Source organism: Bombus bifarius, unplaced genomic scaffold (assembly GCF_011952205.1).
Source record: "Bombus bifarius isolate JDL3187 unplaced genomic scaffold, Bbif_JDL3187 scf7180000009551_frag, whole genome shotgun sequence".
In the NCBI taxonomy this organism is placed as follows: Eukaryota; Metazoa; Arthropoda; class Insecta; order Hymenoptera; family Apidae; genus Bombus; species Bombus bifarius.
In genome coordinates, this window is record NW_022885194.1 from 1 (window position 1) to 19,381 (window position 19,381).

Genomic DNA, 19,381 nt, shown 5'->3' on the forward strand with positions numbered 1-19,381 from the left:
TTGAAGCATTCGGAATACAAAATGAAATAAATATGAGGAAAGTATTTTACGCGAAAGAAATGTTCGCAAATTTGATTAGTTTAGGTAAACTAACAGACAATAAGAATACGGTTATTTCCAAAGGAAATATTGCGAAAGTAATAGATGAGGATAATAAACTTACAGCTGTAGCGTTCAAAGAAAATGGGACATATAGAATAAAAAGTATATTGAAAGGGAAGAAGCACTTAGTAAACAGCGCCGAACGTAGTGGTATGAGTAAAAAGGAAAGATGGCATAGGATGCTAGGACACGTAAATTTTAAATATTTAGAGATTTTGGGTATAGAGCAGCTAGTGACTGGCATACCGAATGAATTTGAAAAGGAACTTTTGAAATGTAGGGTGTGTATAGAAAGCAAAATGCATAACTTACCTTTCAAAAATAATCGAACTAAGGCTAGGGAAATAATGGAAATTATTCATACGGACGTATGTGGTCCTTTTAAGACCACCGGATTCAATGGAGAAAAATATTTCATTTCATTTATCGATGATTATAGTAAAATAGCTAGGATCTATTGTATAAAATCAAAAGATGAGGTCTTTTATTCTTTCGTACAGTTCGTAAATGAAGCCGAAAATTTAACGGGCAAGAGGTTAAAAATATTAAGATGCGATAATGGTAAAGAATATTTAAATAATCGAATTTATAAGTTTGCTAGGGATAAAGGTATAAGAATAAATAATTGCCCAACATACGTACATGAATTAAACGGGACAGCGGAAAGGTATAATAGAACAGTGATGGACATGGCGCGTTGCTTGTTAGCGGAAGCGAAAGTACATAAATGGTACTGGCCGGAAATAGTTTGTACAGCGGCATACTTGAAAAATCGAATATTAGCGAATACTATAGAAAGAAAGACACCTTTCGAAATATTCTTCGGGAGAAAACCAAGTGTTAAAAATCTACATCTATATGGAAGTAAAGTTTTTGTAAGAAGGCCAGAACAAAAAAGAGTTTCCAAATGGGACAAGAAGGCAGATATGGGAATTCTATTAGGATATAGTGAAGTAGGATACAGAGTCTTATTAGGTGGAAAAATAACAATAGCTAGACATGTAGAGGTCATTGAGACAGACACTAAATGTATCGGTTTTGAGGAAAATTCATTAGAGGCAGATAGAAATGATAGCGAAGATAACTATTCATTGGATGGTATGGATAAGGAAGAGTTAGAAGGTAGGAAAGATGAAAATAATAGTAGTATTGAAAGCTCAAACACTCCTAGGAGATCTACACGTATTAAGAAAACTCCAGTAAGGTATCCAGAAAAGGAAAATATTTGCGAGATTCATGCAAATTATTGTAAAGTAGATATCCCTCGTACATTTGAGGAGGCGATTGGTTGCGAAAATAACGAAGTTTGGAAACAGGCTATGGATAAGGAAATAGAATGTCTCTATAAGAATAAAACTTGGAAATTGGTAGAAAGGGTAAAAGGCAAAGAAGTATTAGATGTAAAATGGGTTTACACGAAAAAATCAGAGGACAGGTATAAGGCTAGATTAGTGGTACGGGGATTTCAACAAAGAAACGTAGCCGATGACATATATTCTCCAGTGGCGAGTAATCAGACCTTTAAGATATTGCTATCATATTGTTGTCAAAATGGATTAATAATTGAGCAAATGGATGTAGAAACTGCCTTTTTAAATGGTGAAGTAACCTCGGAGGTATATGTAAATCAACCAAAGGGATATGCGGACGGAACGAATAGAGTTTGTAAATTATCGAAAGCGCTTTATGGGTTAAAGGAAAGTCCGAGGGACTGGTATGAGTGTTTTGATAAGTATGTGACGAGATTAGGTTTTAAAAAGAACAATATAGAGCTGTGCCTATATACTTATGGAGAGGGAGAAAATGTTGTTTATTTGTTAATATACGTAGACGATTTGTTGATTTGTAGTAAAAACAAAGGGAAGATACAAAGTGTAAAACAAATTATTAACTGATAAATTTGAAATGAAAGATTTAGGTGAAGTAAAAGAATATCTTGGAATAAATATAGAGTATGATTATTTAAAAAAATGAAATGAGATTAAGCCAAAAGAAATACATAGAATCATTAGCAAACAAATATAAATTACATAACAGCAAATTGTACTGTACACCTATGGAGACCAACTTAAAAATTGAAAAAGCTGAGATAAATAGAGAGGACATTGGTTACAAGAATTTAATTGGCGCATTGCTGTATATTAGTGTAAATACAAGACCCGATATAAGTTATAGTGTGAATTATCTGAGTAGATTTCAAGATTGTTGTAACGAGACACATTTTAAATATGCCTTGCGAATATTGAAATATTTGTACCGGACTAGAGATTTAGGGCTACATTATAAAAGAAATGAAAAATGCGAAACGATAGATTGTTGTCTTAGATGGAAGTCTAAAAAACAAAGGTGTGTGACAGAAGCCTCGACGTATGCAGAGTATGTAGTTCTATCGGAAGCGGTGAGCGAAGTAATGACTATCAGAGAACTAATGAAAATCTTCGATGTAAATGTAGACGATAACCCTGTAAAAATCTATGAGGAATGACTATCAGAGAACTAATGAAAATCTTCGATTTAAATGTAGACGATAACCCTGTAAAAATCTATGAGGATAACTCTGGAGTAATGAGTATAGCAAAATACGGAACTTTTACAAAAAATTCTAAACACATCGAAGTTCATTACCACTACGTTCACCAGTACGTAAAGGAAAATAAGATAAACATAATAAAAGTAAGTACAGAAGAAAACACTGCGGATATTTTTACGAAGGCACTGTGTAGAGAGAAATTTGAAAGGTTTAGGTCATGGATGAATGTAAAATAAGAGAAATGTAAAGAAAGCGATAAATGTCAAATATTTTGTTAATTCGACAAGTATGTAAATAAAATTAAGTGTACGGTATAAATGTAAGGAGGCGTGTTAGGGAAGTGATACATTTACACTGTACATGAGAGTGTGTGTGTAAGGGTTAGAGGGCGTCAAGGACTCAGTGGAGACAAAAGACTGTTGCCAGATGTTAGAAGAATCTAGGCTAGTCGGTTGGCAACCAGCGTGCGTGCAAGACGTTCTTAGAGAGGAATATAGGTGTATAACTGTTGTATGGGAAATATAGTCAATAATTTGTATTCCCAAATCCTCGAATTTCCTTATATATTCAATACGTTATGAGGGTTGCTTTAAAAAAATACGAGTTACATATTTCTTTGAAAAAAGCATGATTTTTATCGATACAATAATGTTCTTCTGTTATCGCTTTAAAGTTGAGTACTTCGTTGATTACACGAGAGAACTCGCCTACAGCAAACAAGATACGACCGTGTGTAAAGTAATTAATCTGTTTGCTCGTTACTAGCTACACATAAGGCTTGCGTAAAAAAAAATATGCATTTCAGTTCAGGCGGAGAATTATGTAGGAAGTCATTTTGTCGATCAATAACTTAGTTAATAAAAGATCAAATTTTCATGTACATAAATGTAAGTAACGTTCAAGTATTAATCATTACATACAATTTTTGTATAATTCGATATCTTGGTCACTTACATCTTACAAATGATATATAGATAATATTTATGACATACATTGGAGCTATCTTTTAGTTAACGCCATTTTTTCTTGTTTTCTCTGTACTTTTACTATTCTTCCAAAAATATCAAAGGATCGATGACTTCAAATTAAACTAGAATTGCTTCGGTATATTGTCAATCAATGGCTATTTGTATTCACATCTATATCAAAGGAAAACCGATTGCAAAATTAATTACCCTTGCAATTCCGCAATCTGAAACTATGTGTGATCGACCTTGAAGATGACAAATCTCAATGTTTGAAGTAGTACAAAAGGATGATAATTTAATTTCGCTTTATCAAACTGTACAAAATTTGTATACACATACAGAAAAAAAAACGGAGTTCAAACATTAATCAACATGAATTATCGGTTATTATTGCTGAGTAATTATTAGGATTAGAGCTTTGGAGTATCGATCGTATCGAGTTTTAACTATCGGTTTCCGCAATTTATTGTTTTTCTAAATTATGTCTGAATGGTATCAGTTTTTGAATATTTTATAGTTTACACTCCAACATACTGACGTAAGCTATCGAAAATAATTGTAAATTATGCAATATCATTTTTTTTATATTTCATAATCTAAATTTCAATCTATTTTTTGTATTTAACATCCCTTTTTTTATTGTTCGTGTTCCGTCTTGTACGTTCTTCAAAAAATCTTAATTTTTTTTTAGATAAAATCTTGTGTGAATTTACAAAAAATACGATTCTTCGTTTAATTTTTTTCCCTTATTGTCTTTACATATTTGGAGTTTAAACGCGTTTTAAGTACGTTCTTTTTTTTTAATATGATTACGTAGAATTCTTATTCTGAATAAATTATTTGTTTCCGCTTCATAACTGTTTCTAAATTACAGTGCATTTAATCTTGAAATGCACAGTAACATTTTATACTTTTTACGTTCTAAGGAATTTTCAGGATCGGTTAAAAATTAAATTACAGTAATGGTAATACTCAATATTAATGTCAGACGTGGATACTTCACTGTTTTGAATTAATTAAGAGATTAATAAGAATTTTAATTAATCCTTCTTCTATAGTATTCACCGTTCTTTTCGAGCTCGTACCATTTCAAATAGACTTTCGAATAGATTTCAAAGATTTGTCTGTTCAAATAAAACGCGATCTTTTTTATTTCCCTATCAGTCGTCCGTTACTGTTCCGTTGTTTCCAACAGATTGCAGATTCGTTTAAAAAACATTTGTAACGAAAAACAAACCCACTCGCAGAAATGTTATTCAATATCGCATTTATAACTTTCATAGACATCCTCCTCTCATTGCTATCATTGTAAACAGATTGAAACTTCGTTTGCAAACATTCGCGATTAAAAAAAAAAAAGAAGAATTAATCTTAAACAATTTTATCTTGTGTTCCATTTATAATTTTCATAATTGTCTTCCCGACGTTGTATCATTTTAAATGGCTTTTTTCTATCCATCTATGTTGCAGCGAGATCAACGGTCCTAATTACTAAATTGCACGATGTGTTCATACACATTCACTTTTTATGAACGCGATGAAACGAAATGAAACCTAAGTAGAGATTTGTTTTCTCATCAAGTATAACGAGTTTTATACTTTGGATAGATTGCCTCGTTGTGAGAAGGTCTTACTCGTTTATAATTGCGATTAAGTAATTGCAATAAGTCATATTTTTAAGAAACGTTCTCACATGCTGTCACACACTCTAATTAGAAAAGGATCATGAAACATTCGGTTTATGATATTATTTGTTTGTAAATCTTCCTGCTTCCGGAAACTTTTTTAAATATGAAAATATTTATATACAAAATTAAATATTTTTTTCAATATCAACACTTCTTGCGGTTATGTTGTCCTAGTCAGAATTATATTATTTCGTGTATCCTGTTGCTTTTTATACGATAGTCCTCCCGTTGGCCGCGGATTCGTTATCAAGCCTGAGGCCCTCGTCACTAGTGTAACTATCGACAATAAAGGTACCCCACGCGCGACCGGACGATGGAGAACTTCAACGCAGAACCGCTACCTCCCGCAAGCCCTCCCCGGGAGGGCGCCTCGAGCTCGGACTCGGAGATTCAGACTCGACATATATATTATTATATATATTATATATACTATTATATCTATATAATATATGTATTTATATCTAAAAATATACGTACAAATATATCTATTTAAAAAAATAAAGTTGACCGTCATATATCGCCAATAATATCGCGTGCGTATAAAGAAACTAATTACATTTAATTCCTTTTTTACATTTATTTACTTTTTATTATTATTTTTTTCACAACTAATTACATTTAATTATTACATTTACATACATTTAACTATTATTACATACATTTACATACATTTAATTATTATTTTTTTCATAATTATATCTCGTTTGAAATATTTTTCGACATAATTAATTGTTTCAAAAACACATATTCCAGCCTTCTAAATGATTTATTTTGCGTATTATACGAATTATTCCATCTATAAATAAATTGTTCTCTCTACGCACAAACACGCACACAGTCTGTTAATTACACGAGTTAATTGTAACATTTTTCTCGATAAATTGACAGAGCAAGGAAAATGAGCGACGAACATACCTACAAACTAATCTACTTCAATGCCCGTGGTCGTGCCGAACATATACGGTACATATTTGCATATACTGGCATCGAGTATACCGACGAGAGGATCCCCGAAGAACTCTGGCCTGAATACAAGGATTGTAAGCGTGAAGAATCGATTTTTACTTTCATCGTTCAACTCTCAGGTATCTACCATTTACTCAAACTTTTCTGTATATAAAACTTTCGTTTCACGTACAGGCTAAACTTACTTAAAGTAAAATTTCATACGGAATAAAGTCGAACTTTTCATTAAGTTTTGCTTCCGTAATATCGTGTTTATCGAATACCAACTTAATTCACTTACGATTCTCGAATTTTTGTGTTGCAATCTTTATTGTTTTCAATGAATCGAAGCATTTCGAATATTTTGAGAAAACCGTAAATAGGTGACTTAAAATAGGAATACAAAAATACTTCTACGTTTCTCGTTAATTTAAAAACTTTTTAGGACTTGTCGGAAAAAAAGGATAAAAAATTGAAATCAGTTCGGAAATGAACAAGAACATAGCTAAAAAGTCGAAAGAACAAAGCAGACATAAAATTCGATCTTCTGTTGCGACATTTCTATCGTAAATGGTATAATAAAAGTTTTACGCAGCATAGTCTTCGATATAATCTTATATGTCGCTTGCAAATAGAGAAACAAAAAATCAACGTAAGTCTGTAAATCAATCCTGTCGGTGTAAAACACAAAATTACGTTCGCAATAGACATTCGATTTATATTCCTTGCATTTCAATTTTCATTACAAGAACCGTGTACATTTTCTAATATTTTTTCCGTGTCTGGTATTATCTTTTATCCTTGATTTTAAAAACTTTAGGTTCTTCCCAACAGTCAAAAACACGCGATACCCTGTCCATCATAATCGTAAGAAAAGAAAAAAAGGAGAAAGAAGACATTTCTGTATTTCTTTACTAGGCCATGTTGATTAAAACCGAAATGATTTCGATTCATCTATTCACAAGAACGCAACGGCCTCGGAAGCTGTCTTGTGATTTCCTATCGATCGTTTCCCTCTACACAGTGTTCATATGAGCCATGTTTGTTCTTAGCAATGCCTTATAAAAAGCTGCCTGTGCTGGAGATAGGCGGGAAACCGGTAGCGCAGAGTAACGCTGTGGCGCGATACTTGGCGAGGAAGTACGATCTAATGGGAAAGAACGAATGGGATGCGATGATATGCGACGTGCTCGTCGATACTCTTGGAGATTTGAAGCAAGGTGAGTAACTGATGAGATGACTTTGCATTTGTCTCACCACAGAGACAGACGTTCAAGAATTCATTGTGAAAAGACGAGTACAAACAAGATACGTATGTCTTTCCGTTAAGCGAATGTTACAGTTTGTTTGCAAAAGTCAGTTTTTAGATTATAGAATCGTAGATAGAATTTAGAGGATAAAAACTTTTAGTAGTCACTTTTAGTTTAGTAAATTCTTATCGACAATAAGCAGACTACGTTATGATACAACGATTCCAACTGAAGATTTCTATCGACATCACGAATTCGATGGCTTCAAAATTTTCTTCTCTGCAATCTCAGACGCTCAACTCGAAAGAATCTTTTAGATCCCCCGACAAACACTCGACTCAGGTTATCTATTATCGTAATCTTCCTACGGGATTTTTTTTAACTGCGTTGCGTTAACGAATAACTGGATAACATCACGTTTCTCTCAACGCCTTTCAACGTTCTACAACTTTTATTCTTTGCAAATCCCTGTCTCTATATGATAAACGCTGGTTATCCGCGGAAGGAGCGAGGACAACGAAGTGTTACTCAATGATCAAAGACAGGAAGATCCTGGTACGCGATAACGTTACTAATTCCCAATTACGATATGTGTGATTACGTAACATCTGCTGTCTGCATAATGCGTTAACGATCCGCGCGTTGATCGCATAAATATAAATCGAAGGGAATGGAATCGCTCGGAACTCATGCAACTATCCGCAGGTGTTTAAAATCGTGTTTTTACACCGCCAACGTAACGTCACGCCAGTCGAATCGAAAAATTATTACTAGACAGAGAAGGTGAACAATAAACGAGGTAAATAGGCTACCGATTGAATAATATCATAACGATCGTATCTCTGGTTTTTGCTTGTCTTTTATATTTGTTTCAAATGTATAAAATATAATCGTATCGATATCGTCCACGATTAAAGCCATCCATCCGCCATCGACGAGGAACGAACGATTATATTTTATCATTTATGCGAATCCTTCTCTTCTCTTCTTTCTCTATTTACGCCCCTCGCCTTGCTTCGTACCGCCGATGATTCACAATTCGATGCACCTGAACAGCTGGAACGTCGCAGATTTTTCCGTACGATAACAAACGTGTTTTTGATGGCCTGCTTTAAACCGTGACGATCGCCATGACGTGCATCAATTGTCGAATGATGTAGTGCGACGATACTCCTACGCAACTTTTTTTTACGCTGTTTTTTCCTCTATTTTTTCTTCCTGTGTGTTATCACATGATCATGAGATACCTGTATAGAAGATGCAAAGAGTCTGTGAAGAATTTACAGATATTTAAGATTATCATAATGTTTAAGCAAAAGCTAAGACGCAAAATATTGCTCAAGATGTAATTATGTAATATTTACTCAATTTCTAGAAGACTGTTTATATCTTGTTGTTATTCTTGATATGGAGATAAATATAGTATACTTTATTAAGACCTAGATAAAAGACTTTTTTCTCGTTTCTCTTCTCTTACTTAATCACTAAGAGTTATATAACGTTTATTCGATAATTCTGCTTCTCCTGACCTTTCCACAAATGGTTGTTTATATCTCGACATTCTTGGTACTTTTAATCAAATTTTAATAACAGTACTTTACTCGTCAGAAGTAAATAAAAAAGCTCTAAGTAGAAGCAAGAATTTACTTACCTTTCCTTTCTCGAATCTCAGTTAGCAATGTTGTTCCTCTTGAAAGATTTTCCAAGTTTCCAAGACAATTTCCACGCTGGTAACATTGTATATATTTCAAGTATCGTGAACCACAGGAACTTGTTGAGGCAATATTGAAGAAAGCAAAGAGAATGAAGAAATTGTAGGAACTATGAGAGGCTACTCCTTCTTTCACAACTTATTTTCTCTTCGTTTGGGGGGAAAAACACAAATGAACGTAACGGTTGGTTTCAGCTATCTGCTACTATCGCATGGAGGAGAATCCTGAAAAGAAGGAAGCGAGGAAGAATCAACTTTTGAACGAAACAATACCATTTTACTTGACTAAATTCGACCAGATTATTGGCGAAAATGAAGGATATATCATTCCTTCTACCGTAAGATTTTTTATCCAAATTTAATGTTAAAATTTTTAGTCTTTGTGCAAACTGGGCCATGTTGTCCATAAAAAATTATTGAAACTTTGTTGCGACAAGACAGCTTTAATTGTTGAGAGCAGAGTGTATCTTTAAAATTCATTCCTGTTAGTTTATGTACAAATGAATTTGCCAAGATTTTCACCTTTAAGATAATTATTCATGTATCTTCCTCATCAAGTTTGATAGAAATTATTACTATCGTAATCAAAGCAAAGATTAAGATATGTAAAATCATTTCTCTGGATATGACACTCTTGTTTAATGAGTGATAAATGATACCATTCGAAATATCATATTTATATAATATATAATGATACTTATAAGTGTAATCACTTAAGTACAGATATCTGAATTTTTCTCACCGTCACTGACATAGATACGTATTATCGTTCCTTAGATTACTTGACCAGTTTATTTCTTTCATCACTGTGTTATTATATAATAATAATAAATAGTCACATTAAATTAATTTAGTATGATTATGTTGTTTAATAATACGTGTTTCATTGAAAAATATTTAGTTAAAATGTGTATCGAATCGTTGTAATTCCAAAGATGTCAATTGATGTAATGTAATAATAAAGTATAAAGTATAATAAAGTATAAAGTATAATTTCGTCTGTGGTATAATCTTTCTATTCCATTTTGTTACGTCGCACCGCGAGCAATATGGCAACCAGATGTCACCGGATACTCGCAGCGTATCCTCCATAGTTTCAAGTACCTTCCATAAATCTCATAGATTTCCTAGAAAAGGTCCTTCAAACCAAACAAACGTCTGTTTCCGAAGAATTTCTAAAGACTATTGTCTACCCCGACTGGACAAGGGAAAGTTAGTTTTTCTCACGTATGCTGCAACTTTCCTCCCACTAACCACTTTCTCTCGAGGGCGGTTAAGACCCTTCGTTAACCAATTAACAACGAAGCCACTTCCTTCACTCTCCTAACTAAAATCGTCACCAACAAATCCGATGGTCCCGTGCGCTAGACACACCCATCCTTAGCTTTCCTCCGAGACAGCATCGTCCCCCAAGACAGTTCTGATTTCACATCCTTCGAACGGTCAATATCCTTCCACCGGGTAGGACACACCCACAGATCAGTCACTCATTCATCTCGTACATATTCTCAACGCGAGAATTGATTGTAATTTCAACAAATAAATAAAAAAAAAAAAAATCTCGTACATACGCACCAGCGTAACTGCCTTCGTTATAAGTTGTTGGAATAAACGGTGAAATATAACTTACTATACTGTGTCATATTCATTTAACCACCTCTTATCTTAACCGAAACAGGGGAACGACTACTTCGCGGCGTCGATTCACCGAATCGTAGCGAGAATTTACGCCTCTCGCTACTGCGACTGCGTCTCTCCGCGAACGGTCGTAACACATTGATCGACAGAAGTACTAAACTCTAATAACATAAATTTATATATTTTCTATTTCCCAGCCACCAGTTTTATAGATTTTTCTATCTTCTGTACTACTTTTATCCCTTTTATTTTTTCTTACATGAGATTATTGTAAATTTAATATCATTTGTTCGCAATATTTGTTATTTATCTTTCATTGAATTTGAAATTTCGCGCTTCAATGTTGTGTGTTGTTCGTCGTTTTATCGAACGATGTTTATCGAATTAGTTTATGAATACATACATAATCATTAAAGAATCTATAAACCTTACTAGTTTGTTTTTACTAAGTTTTGTTACAGAAAACATGTTCTCATAAATTTTCAACTTTAATTTATGGAAATTTATTAACCTTAAACTATAAAATCATTCAATGAGTCTTTCCGAATGTTTTTATGTAGTCATAATTTCACATATCAGCACAGCTCCACCAATAGGATAAGAGTTACGTGGAAGCAACAGGGGGGAAGAAGAACATATAGAGATCTAAAGGTTATTTTTGTCTCATTCAAGTTTCTGTTAACCGGCTTGGAAATTTCCTGTGCTTGTTTCGACTTTGAAGTCTTAAAAAAAAAATTGTAAGTAAATAGTATATATATAGTATATATATCCTGAGTCAAAGTTTCTCTTTATAAATAATAAACCGTTTAAAAACTATATTTTGTATGTTTTTTCCTTATTCATAATTAAATAATAAATATGAAATACTTCTACAGAAAGCCGACATCCTTCAATTAACCGAACAGCAGATGATTTAAAAATTAGTAGTTGAAAGAAATAAATGTTATTACATGTTCATAATTGATCGATAAATTTAAATATACAATTAGAAAATGTTTCTTCTTTATTGATAACAGAAATACAGATAGGATACAAGATACTTGTACGAAAAGTCGGCGCGTCGTTCAATTAACGGAACAGCAGAGGATTTGAAAATTAGTAGTTGAAAGAAATAAATGTTATCATATGTTCATAATTGATCGATAAATTTAAATATGCAATTAGAAAATGTTTCTTATGTTTGGAAGAATATATAATCACTGCTGAATGTTTTGTAGTTACGAAAGTTGCATACAAACATACATTGTACATACGACTAGTAATGGTACTAAATTACTGTTAGAGGGTCTTGGGTGTATAGAACCATATGGTTAAATTAATACTAGAGATAACGAATCGCGCGAATGTAATTAATATTTTGAAGTGCGTTGTTTGCATTAATTGATAGTTTTCTTATAAACTTTTTTATAAACAATTTCATTGCTATAGAAAAAAGATATGCTGCCGGTAATATGTCTATCCTACTTAAATAGAAAGTGCAATATTTTGTTATAATATTTGGCGCAAGTTTATACATTATTACATCCAAAAATAATATTCTTTTTATATCTAAGCTATATTAAAATATAAAGATACAAATAGCTATGCGAGTAGTTAGTAGTTGATGCTTTTTACTTAAATTGTCTTATACTTCATAATTTGTAGTAATATAATTCTTGTCATCAATGATTCTTCGTTTTTACTTTGTATATATTATACTTCCAGGAAGATGCCGCTCTATAAATTGACTTACTTCCCAGTTACGGCATTGGCAGAACCAATCCGTTCTTCTTCAGCTATGCTAGTTTTCCATTTGAAGATGAACGTATCAAAAAGGACGTCTGGCCAGAAATAAAGCCCTGTAAGCTTAAAATTTAAAGAAGTTCTGTTTCTTAAATCTCATCTTTCCTAATTTAACTAAAGTAGCTAAATAAAGTAGAACACAATTATGCAGAGTATAACAGAGATTATTGTTTACTCTCCATTGCTCTATAAGATTTTTTTTTTATTTATTTGTTGAAATTACAATCAATTCTCGCGTTGAGAATTTTCAGTAATTTTTCTGGCGTAGCGCACTGACATGACTGTTTATTTACAATAAGTTAATACTTATTATAGATAGGTATAATTTATAAGTATTATAAGTAGGTGCAAATGCTTAATTTGGATAATTAAATGAATCTAACGTTTAGGTCTAGCGGGTAGTGCCTCTTCAGCCTGCGAATCTGGTCCGTCGTATCGAGTAGTCCAGTGATTAGGGGGTTTCGGTGTTTGTTGATTCTTTTGCTATATCTGTCGCTATATTTTGCTATTTCCTCTTTGACGGTGGGTATCTTGAGGTCGCGGTGTATTGTTTCATTGGTTACATACCAAGGTGCGTCAATTAGGGATCTTAGCGTTTTCGATTGAAAGCGTTGGAGTATTTCAATGTTGGAGTTGCTTGCTGTTCCCCATAGTTGGATTCCGTAGGTCCAGACAGGTTTTATTACGGTCTTGTAGAGGGTAATTTTATTCTGTATGTTTAGTTTGGAGCGTCGGCCCGTGAGCCAATAGAGTTTTTTTAGTTTGTCCTTTAGTTGCTTCGTTTTATCTGAGATGTGTGTCTTCCACGTTAGTCTCCTGTCCAGGGTCATGCCCAGGTATCGGACTGTGTTCCTGCTAGGGATTGTTGCATTGTTGATGGTGACCTGGGGGCAGGTTTGTTTTCGGAGCGTGAAGGTTACATGTGAGGATTTCTTTTCGTTGACTTTGAAGCCCCATTTGTGAAACCACTTTTCCATGGAGTCGAAACTTCGCTGGAGAGTGGATGAGGCTATTACCGGGTCTGCGTGGGTAGCTAATAGCGCTGTGTCGTCTGCAAATGTCGCTATTGTTATATCGTTTGATATGGGTAGGTCGGCAGTGTAGATGGAGTACAGTATGGGTCCGAGGACACTACCTTGGGGTATGCCGGCTTCTATTGGGAATGTTGCGGAAGTGGCGTCTAGGCATTTAACCATGAATTGTCTATTGGTTAGGTGAGATTTTAGGATGGAGTAGTAGGGGTGAGGTAGGATCTTTTTAATCTTGTATAGTAGCCCTTCATGCCATACTTTGTCGAATGCCTGTTGGATGTCTAGGAAAACCGCTGAGCAATATTTTTTCTTTTCAAGTGTTTGGCTGATCGTATGAGTTAAGCGGTGGATTTGCTCTACTGTAGAATGATGTTTTCGGAAGCCGAATTGGTGATCTGGGAGTGTTTTCAAGTTCTCTAGGATTGGAAGGAGTCGGTTCGTGAGCATCTTCTCGAATAGTTTGGACAGGGTAGGTAAAAGACTGATTGGGCGATAGGAGCAGGTTTCGTATATCGGTTTACCGGGTTTAGGGATGAGGGTAATCAATGAGATTTTCCAGGCCTTAGGATAGTGTTCCAGGCGAAGGATAGCATTAAAAATCGATGTGATGAGTGCTATCCCTTTTGTGGGAAGTTCCTTGATTGCTTTATTGCTTATTAGGTCGTGTCCTGCTGCTTTCTTGGGGTTTAGGCGACTGATTGTTTCTATAGTCTCTGCAGAGGAGAAGGGTTCGATAGGAGGGGACATTTGGAAGGGGGTGTGCAGGTATTCGGTAACGTCCGCGGCGGCTTTGGGGGAATGGGGTTTGAATACTTTTGACAAGTGTTTAGCAAACAGATCGGCTTTTTCTGTAGGGCTTCGCGCCCATCCACCTTGCGGACGGCGGATAGGTGGGATTATTTGTGGGGGGCGTGTGAGTTTCCTGGAGGCCTTCCATAGTGAGTAGTTGGCGTCGGCTGTGGGGGATAAGCTGGCGAGGTATTTATGGAAGCAGTCGTTTTTATAGATTTTTAAGGTTCTGGATAGCTTCCTAGTTGCGTTGTTAAGTTTGCGTTTGTCCTCCGGTGTTCTATGGGTCTGCCATACTCTTCTTAGTCTACGTTTTTCTGCTATTTTTTTTAGTATGTATTGGGGATATTCTTGTTTGCTGTTAGATGCCTTTGTCGGTGTGGTGAGGCGGATTGCGTTTATTATGCTCGTGTTTAAGTATTCCGTGGCTGCTTCGATATCTTCCTTTGTTTTTAGTGGGGTGAAGGCTGAGGTTGAGTGTGTAAAGACTTCTCTGAAGAGCTGCCAGTTGGTGTGTTGGATGTGAATGGAGCCGTTAGGTGTATTCTCGATGATTGTTGAACTGACTGTTGCTATCACGGGAGAATGATCAGAGGAGAGATCAGCCGAGGAGTTGATCTGGACGTGTCTTGATGGGATATTTTTAGTTATGAAGAAGTCGAGAAGGTCGGGTATTTTGTTGGTGTCAGTTGGCCAGTATGTGTGTTCGTATGTGGTGAGGTAGTTGAGGTTGTTGTTTATTATGCTGTTTAAGAGGTTTTTGCCTCTTGCTGTAACCAGTCTGCTGCCCCATTTGGTGTGCTTGGCGTTATAGTCTCCTCCAACTATGAATCTATTGCCCAGGGTGTCCAGGAAGTTATCAAAGTCTTCTTTGGCGATGGAGTGTCTGGGAGGGCAGTATACTGCTGAGGTGGTGATTGAGCCATGACAGTCTTCTATTGCTACGTTTGTTGCTTGGAGGTAGTCTTTCTGGAATGATGGAAGTTCGTAGTGCTTAATACTTGCTTTGATTATTATTCCGGTGCCACCGTGGGCCTTTCCGCTGGGGTGTTGGGTATGGTAGAATTTGTAACCATTTATTTTCAGGTAGCTCTTGACGGTGAAGTGGGTTTCCGATACGAGCATTACGTCGATTTGCTGGTGTTTTAAGAAGAGTTCTAGTTCAAGTTTGTGTTGCGCTAGACCGTTGGCGTTCCAGAGTGCTATGCGCCTTGGTTTTATTTTGAGCCGGGGCGTGCTAATTTTTCCACGATGAGTGTTAGTAGCGATAGCAAGTGATTTATTTGCTCTGATTGTTTCTCTATTAGCTTTTCAAGCCTTGAGGAGTTGTCTGTGGTAGGTGGGTTGGGGACACTGTTTTGGGGAAGGTTCCTTTGGCTGTTCGGGTTATTTTGGATGCCTTGTACTGCTTGTGCATAGGAGGTTGAGGGGGAGAGGAATTTGGTAGGACTGGGTGTTTGGTTGGTTGAGGGGGTTGGGGTAGTCGTGAATTTCGGCGGGCTGGGTGTTTGGTTGGATACCTCTTTTGCTCTGAGCTTAGGGTACCTGTTCGTGTATAGTGTTTTATATGCTGGGCAGTCTTTGTAGTTGGCAGGGTGGTCCCCTTGGCAGTGGATGCATTTCGCTGGGGTTTCCGGTGATTTGGCGCACTGGTCAGTGGAGTGAGTGCCTGCGCATTTAACGCAGCGGAAAGTATGGTTGCAGTATTTCTGCGTATGACCGTACCTTTGGCACCTTTTGCATTGCACTATTTCTTTTTTCACGAGCGGTGGTTCGATCTTTACTATCGCGTTCATTAGGCGACTGATGTTGTAGATTTCCTTATTTTTCGGCTTTTGTTTAATGTCTAGGAAGAATAAGGATAACGGGTCTTTCGAGACTCTATGCCTTATATTACTTACGTTGATGACTTCGTGGCCGAGTTTTGAGAGTTCGTATTTGAGTTCGTCTATGTCTGCTGAGTGGTGTATGTTTCGTAGGACCACACGGAAAGGCCTTTCCTGTTTGAGTTGGTAGGTGTGGAAGTTGGCGTTCAGGGTCCTGAGTGTCTTGGTGAGTTTTCTGTAAGCTTCTGGGTTCGTCGGCAGTATTTTTACTCTATTGTTGCTTATCTTAAGGTTATATTCCTCCTTGCTGGTATCTCTCTCTAGGGACCTGGTCATTGTCTGTATGTCAATGACGTCGTCCACAAATATTGGTGGGGGAGGGGGGATTCTCTGTGAGTGTTGGTTTGGTGGCGCTTCTACGATTTCCATGGCGTCGTTTGAGGATTCCAATACGGCGAATCTGTTGTGTGTGTTTATTTGCGTTGCTGTTTCTATTTTCCTTTTCTTTGTAGTATTAGCGTCGTTAGAGCGGTGAGTTCTGCTACACTTCTGCCACGGGGGGGGGGGCTAGCTCGGGGTAGCTGCGAGTCTGCTCCGGAGAGCCTGGTCGCGGTTGTTGGGCCATCATCGAGCTAGTTAATTCGGAATGAACAACTAGTCGTGAGGCTGTGAGGCTAGTATTCGGTTGGGGTTAGGTGCGTGGGATTTTCTTCTCCCTAAAGCGTAAGGGACACTTAGCTGTGTTCACTTTCGACGGTTGGGCGACACGTGTTGTTTTCGGACTACGCTGGGCACTAGAGACACGTCTGCACGCTTCGGCACTCCACAGAGAACTGCTCTATAAGATATGTGGGAGAACAATAGGTATTGTTAAGGAGACAATGCCCTTCGTTTGCTGATAAATTATCAATAAATTAAATTATATCTTTCCAAAACAGATAACAGGAAGCTAGATATTTAAGAAGCATCATAATCTGTTTGTTCGATAGAATCTTTGATTCTATTAGTTGTATGTTTTTAGTGACTCCTTATGGCCTGCTTCCTATGCTCGTAGCTGATAGAAGGAAGGTTGCTCAGTCTACAGCTATTTGCCGTTACTTAGCCAAACAATATGACTTAACTGGAAAGACTGACTGGGCAAATCTTCATATTGATGCCACTGTTGATACTATTCATGATATTCGTCATAGTGAGTATCCAGTACTGTTTTGCATAAATCTGTGGCGGCACGGGCCACGGAACTTTTCAACGGCTCCAGATACAAAGCGCGACGCCACCAAAGCGCAACACCGATGTGCCCAATCTGTCATCGATATCCTCACACTCTTTCCGCCGAATTCTCGGAAGAGCATACTCGTGCCAGCACAGGCGACACATCTTATGAATGCACGCGAGTGGGGATATCGATGGGCTACGAAGGGAAGGTCTGCGCGAAGAAAAACAAAATGCAGAGTCAGTCTGGCTTGCGTCATTAGAAGTGTAACTCCTCGGCCCTTTTCGATAGCAACGCGACGAACGACATCTCGGTGTCTATCGTTATTTGTTAGTTGTTACCTGTTGTCCGTTAAATGTTATTGTTGATCGTTAATTGTTAACTCTGATTGTTGATCAGTCCTAATAAACTGTTATTCGTTAAAAACACCAAGAGTAGTTCCTTACGCACCTATCACCATACCACCTCAAATCATATGAGAATCTTGATAACAGATAGTACATATCTGTTCAGGTATTTATTACTTGAAATCCGATTTAATATTTGATTTAATCGAACGATACACGTATGTCAACAATACAAGACAAAGGATTAAAAAGGATTGTAATTCTATCTTCAGTATCATTTAAATTTCGCACAACACTGTATTCAAATTAGTATAACATTAGCGAATAGTATTTAACTGAAAACAAATTTTCAGAAATTGCCGCCTTCCACTATGAGGAGGACGAGAAGGTCAAAGCTGCAAAACGCAAGGCTGCTGAAGAGACGCTGCCGTTCATTTTAGAACGTTTGGACCAGCAAGTGAAGGAAAATGACGGCTACTTCTACGATGGTACTCTCTCTTGGGCTGATTTAACATTCGTTGCTCTGCTCGATTATTTGAACTTTATGTACAAGTCTGATCTGATCGAGAATTACGAGAATCTGAAGCTGCTGGAGAAAAAGGTCCTCCTTCTGCCCAAGATCAAACACTGGATTGAGAGACGCCCAGTTAGCGAATTCTAAACTTCACGATTGCTTATGGTTTTATAAGCGTTTAAAGATTGCGGTCTTAGTGTGTTGAGAGAATGAAGAACGAATCGTGTTGATGGAAGTTTGTATGGAATATACTGATTGCTTTTAACATTCATTAGTTCCAGTTATTACCGATATTTTTGTCATTTAGTTAGGGTTTTCCCTTTAGATTACGTTGTGATAGAGAACTATTATTTGTGTATTCCTACAGAAACATACGAACTATATAAACTGTTGACACGATGTTGTGCTTTTGTATTATAGAGATAATAATAAAACCATCAAACAATCATTAATTATGTTTTTTATTATATTAATTAAGAATTGAAGATTACCTGCTTGGTGATCTTGATAATATCGTATTTTACAAATGTGGAACAAAAAAAAATGTATGATTATTTTATTCTGTTAGGGAAGTGATACATTTACACTGTACATGAGAGTGTGTGTGTAAGGGTTAGAGGGCGTCAAGGACTTAGTGGAGACAAAAGACTGTTGCCAGATGTTAGAAGAATCTAGAATAGTCGGTTGGCGACCAGCGTGCGTGCAAGACGTTCTTCAGAGTGGAATATAGATGTATAACTGTTGTGTGGGAAATATCGTCAATAATTTGTATTCCCAAATCCTCGAATTTCCTTAACATGGTAGCAGAGCGTGGTTACTAGTTTTGCAAGATATTTAGTGCGTGGTTACGATCTTGCGAGTGAGTTTTCAGTAAAGAAAAAAAAAAACTTTCAGAGGAAAAAATATACTTCGAGCACGTAGGAACGCTTGAGTAAGAAAAGAAAAAAAAAGGAATCAATTAAAATGGAGAGATCGGAAATCATGATACCTATATTCGATGGTGAGGATTATGGAATGTGGAAGCAAAGAATCACGATGTTTCTCAAA

The 19,381-nt window shown here is 36.3% G+C and overlaps 1 protein-coding gene, 1 long non-coding RNA gene and 1 pseudogene across 3 annotated transcripts; 2 read left to right on the top strand and 1 right to left on the bottom strand.

The window, feature by feature from the left end:
• The first annotated feature begins 7,212 nt into the window (after positions 1-7,212).
• On the top strand, positions 7,213-7,531 carry LOC117215359 (glutathione S-transferase-like). The gene has a single exon (XM_033461723.1). The coding sequence runs from the start codon at positions 7,288-7,290 to the stop codon at positions 7,459-7,461; it is 174 nt and encodes a 57-aa protein (XP_033317614.1). The 5' UTR covers positions 7,213-7,287; the 3' UTR covers positions 7,462-7,531.
• Positions 7,532-8,348: 817 nt separating this feature from the next.
• On the bottom strand, positions 8,349-8,887 carry LOC117215360. Of its 2 annotated transcripts, none has more exons than XR_004489080.1 (2): positions 8,848-8,887; positions 8,349-8,752 (listed from the first exon to the last, which is right to left on the bottom strand). It is a non-coding gene; the product is annotated as an uncharacterized LOC117215360 (long non-coding RNA). The 2 variants fall into 2 exon arrangements; XR_004489079.1 differs by having other exon boundaries at positions 8,349-8,730; positions 8,848-8,886.
• A 3,649-nt stretch (positions 8,888-12,536) lies between these two features.
• LOC117215358 lies at positions 12,537-18,611 on the top strand (annotated as a pseudogene).
• Positions 18,612-19,381: the final 770 nt, after the last annotated feature.

Excerpts from the sequence above, each read along its gene's own strand:
- LOC117215359 (XM_033461723.1), top strand. The coding sequence starts at position 7,288 with ATGCCTTATAAAAAGCTGCCTGTGCTGGAGATAGGCGGGAAACCGGTA.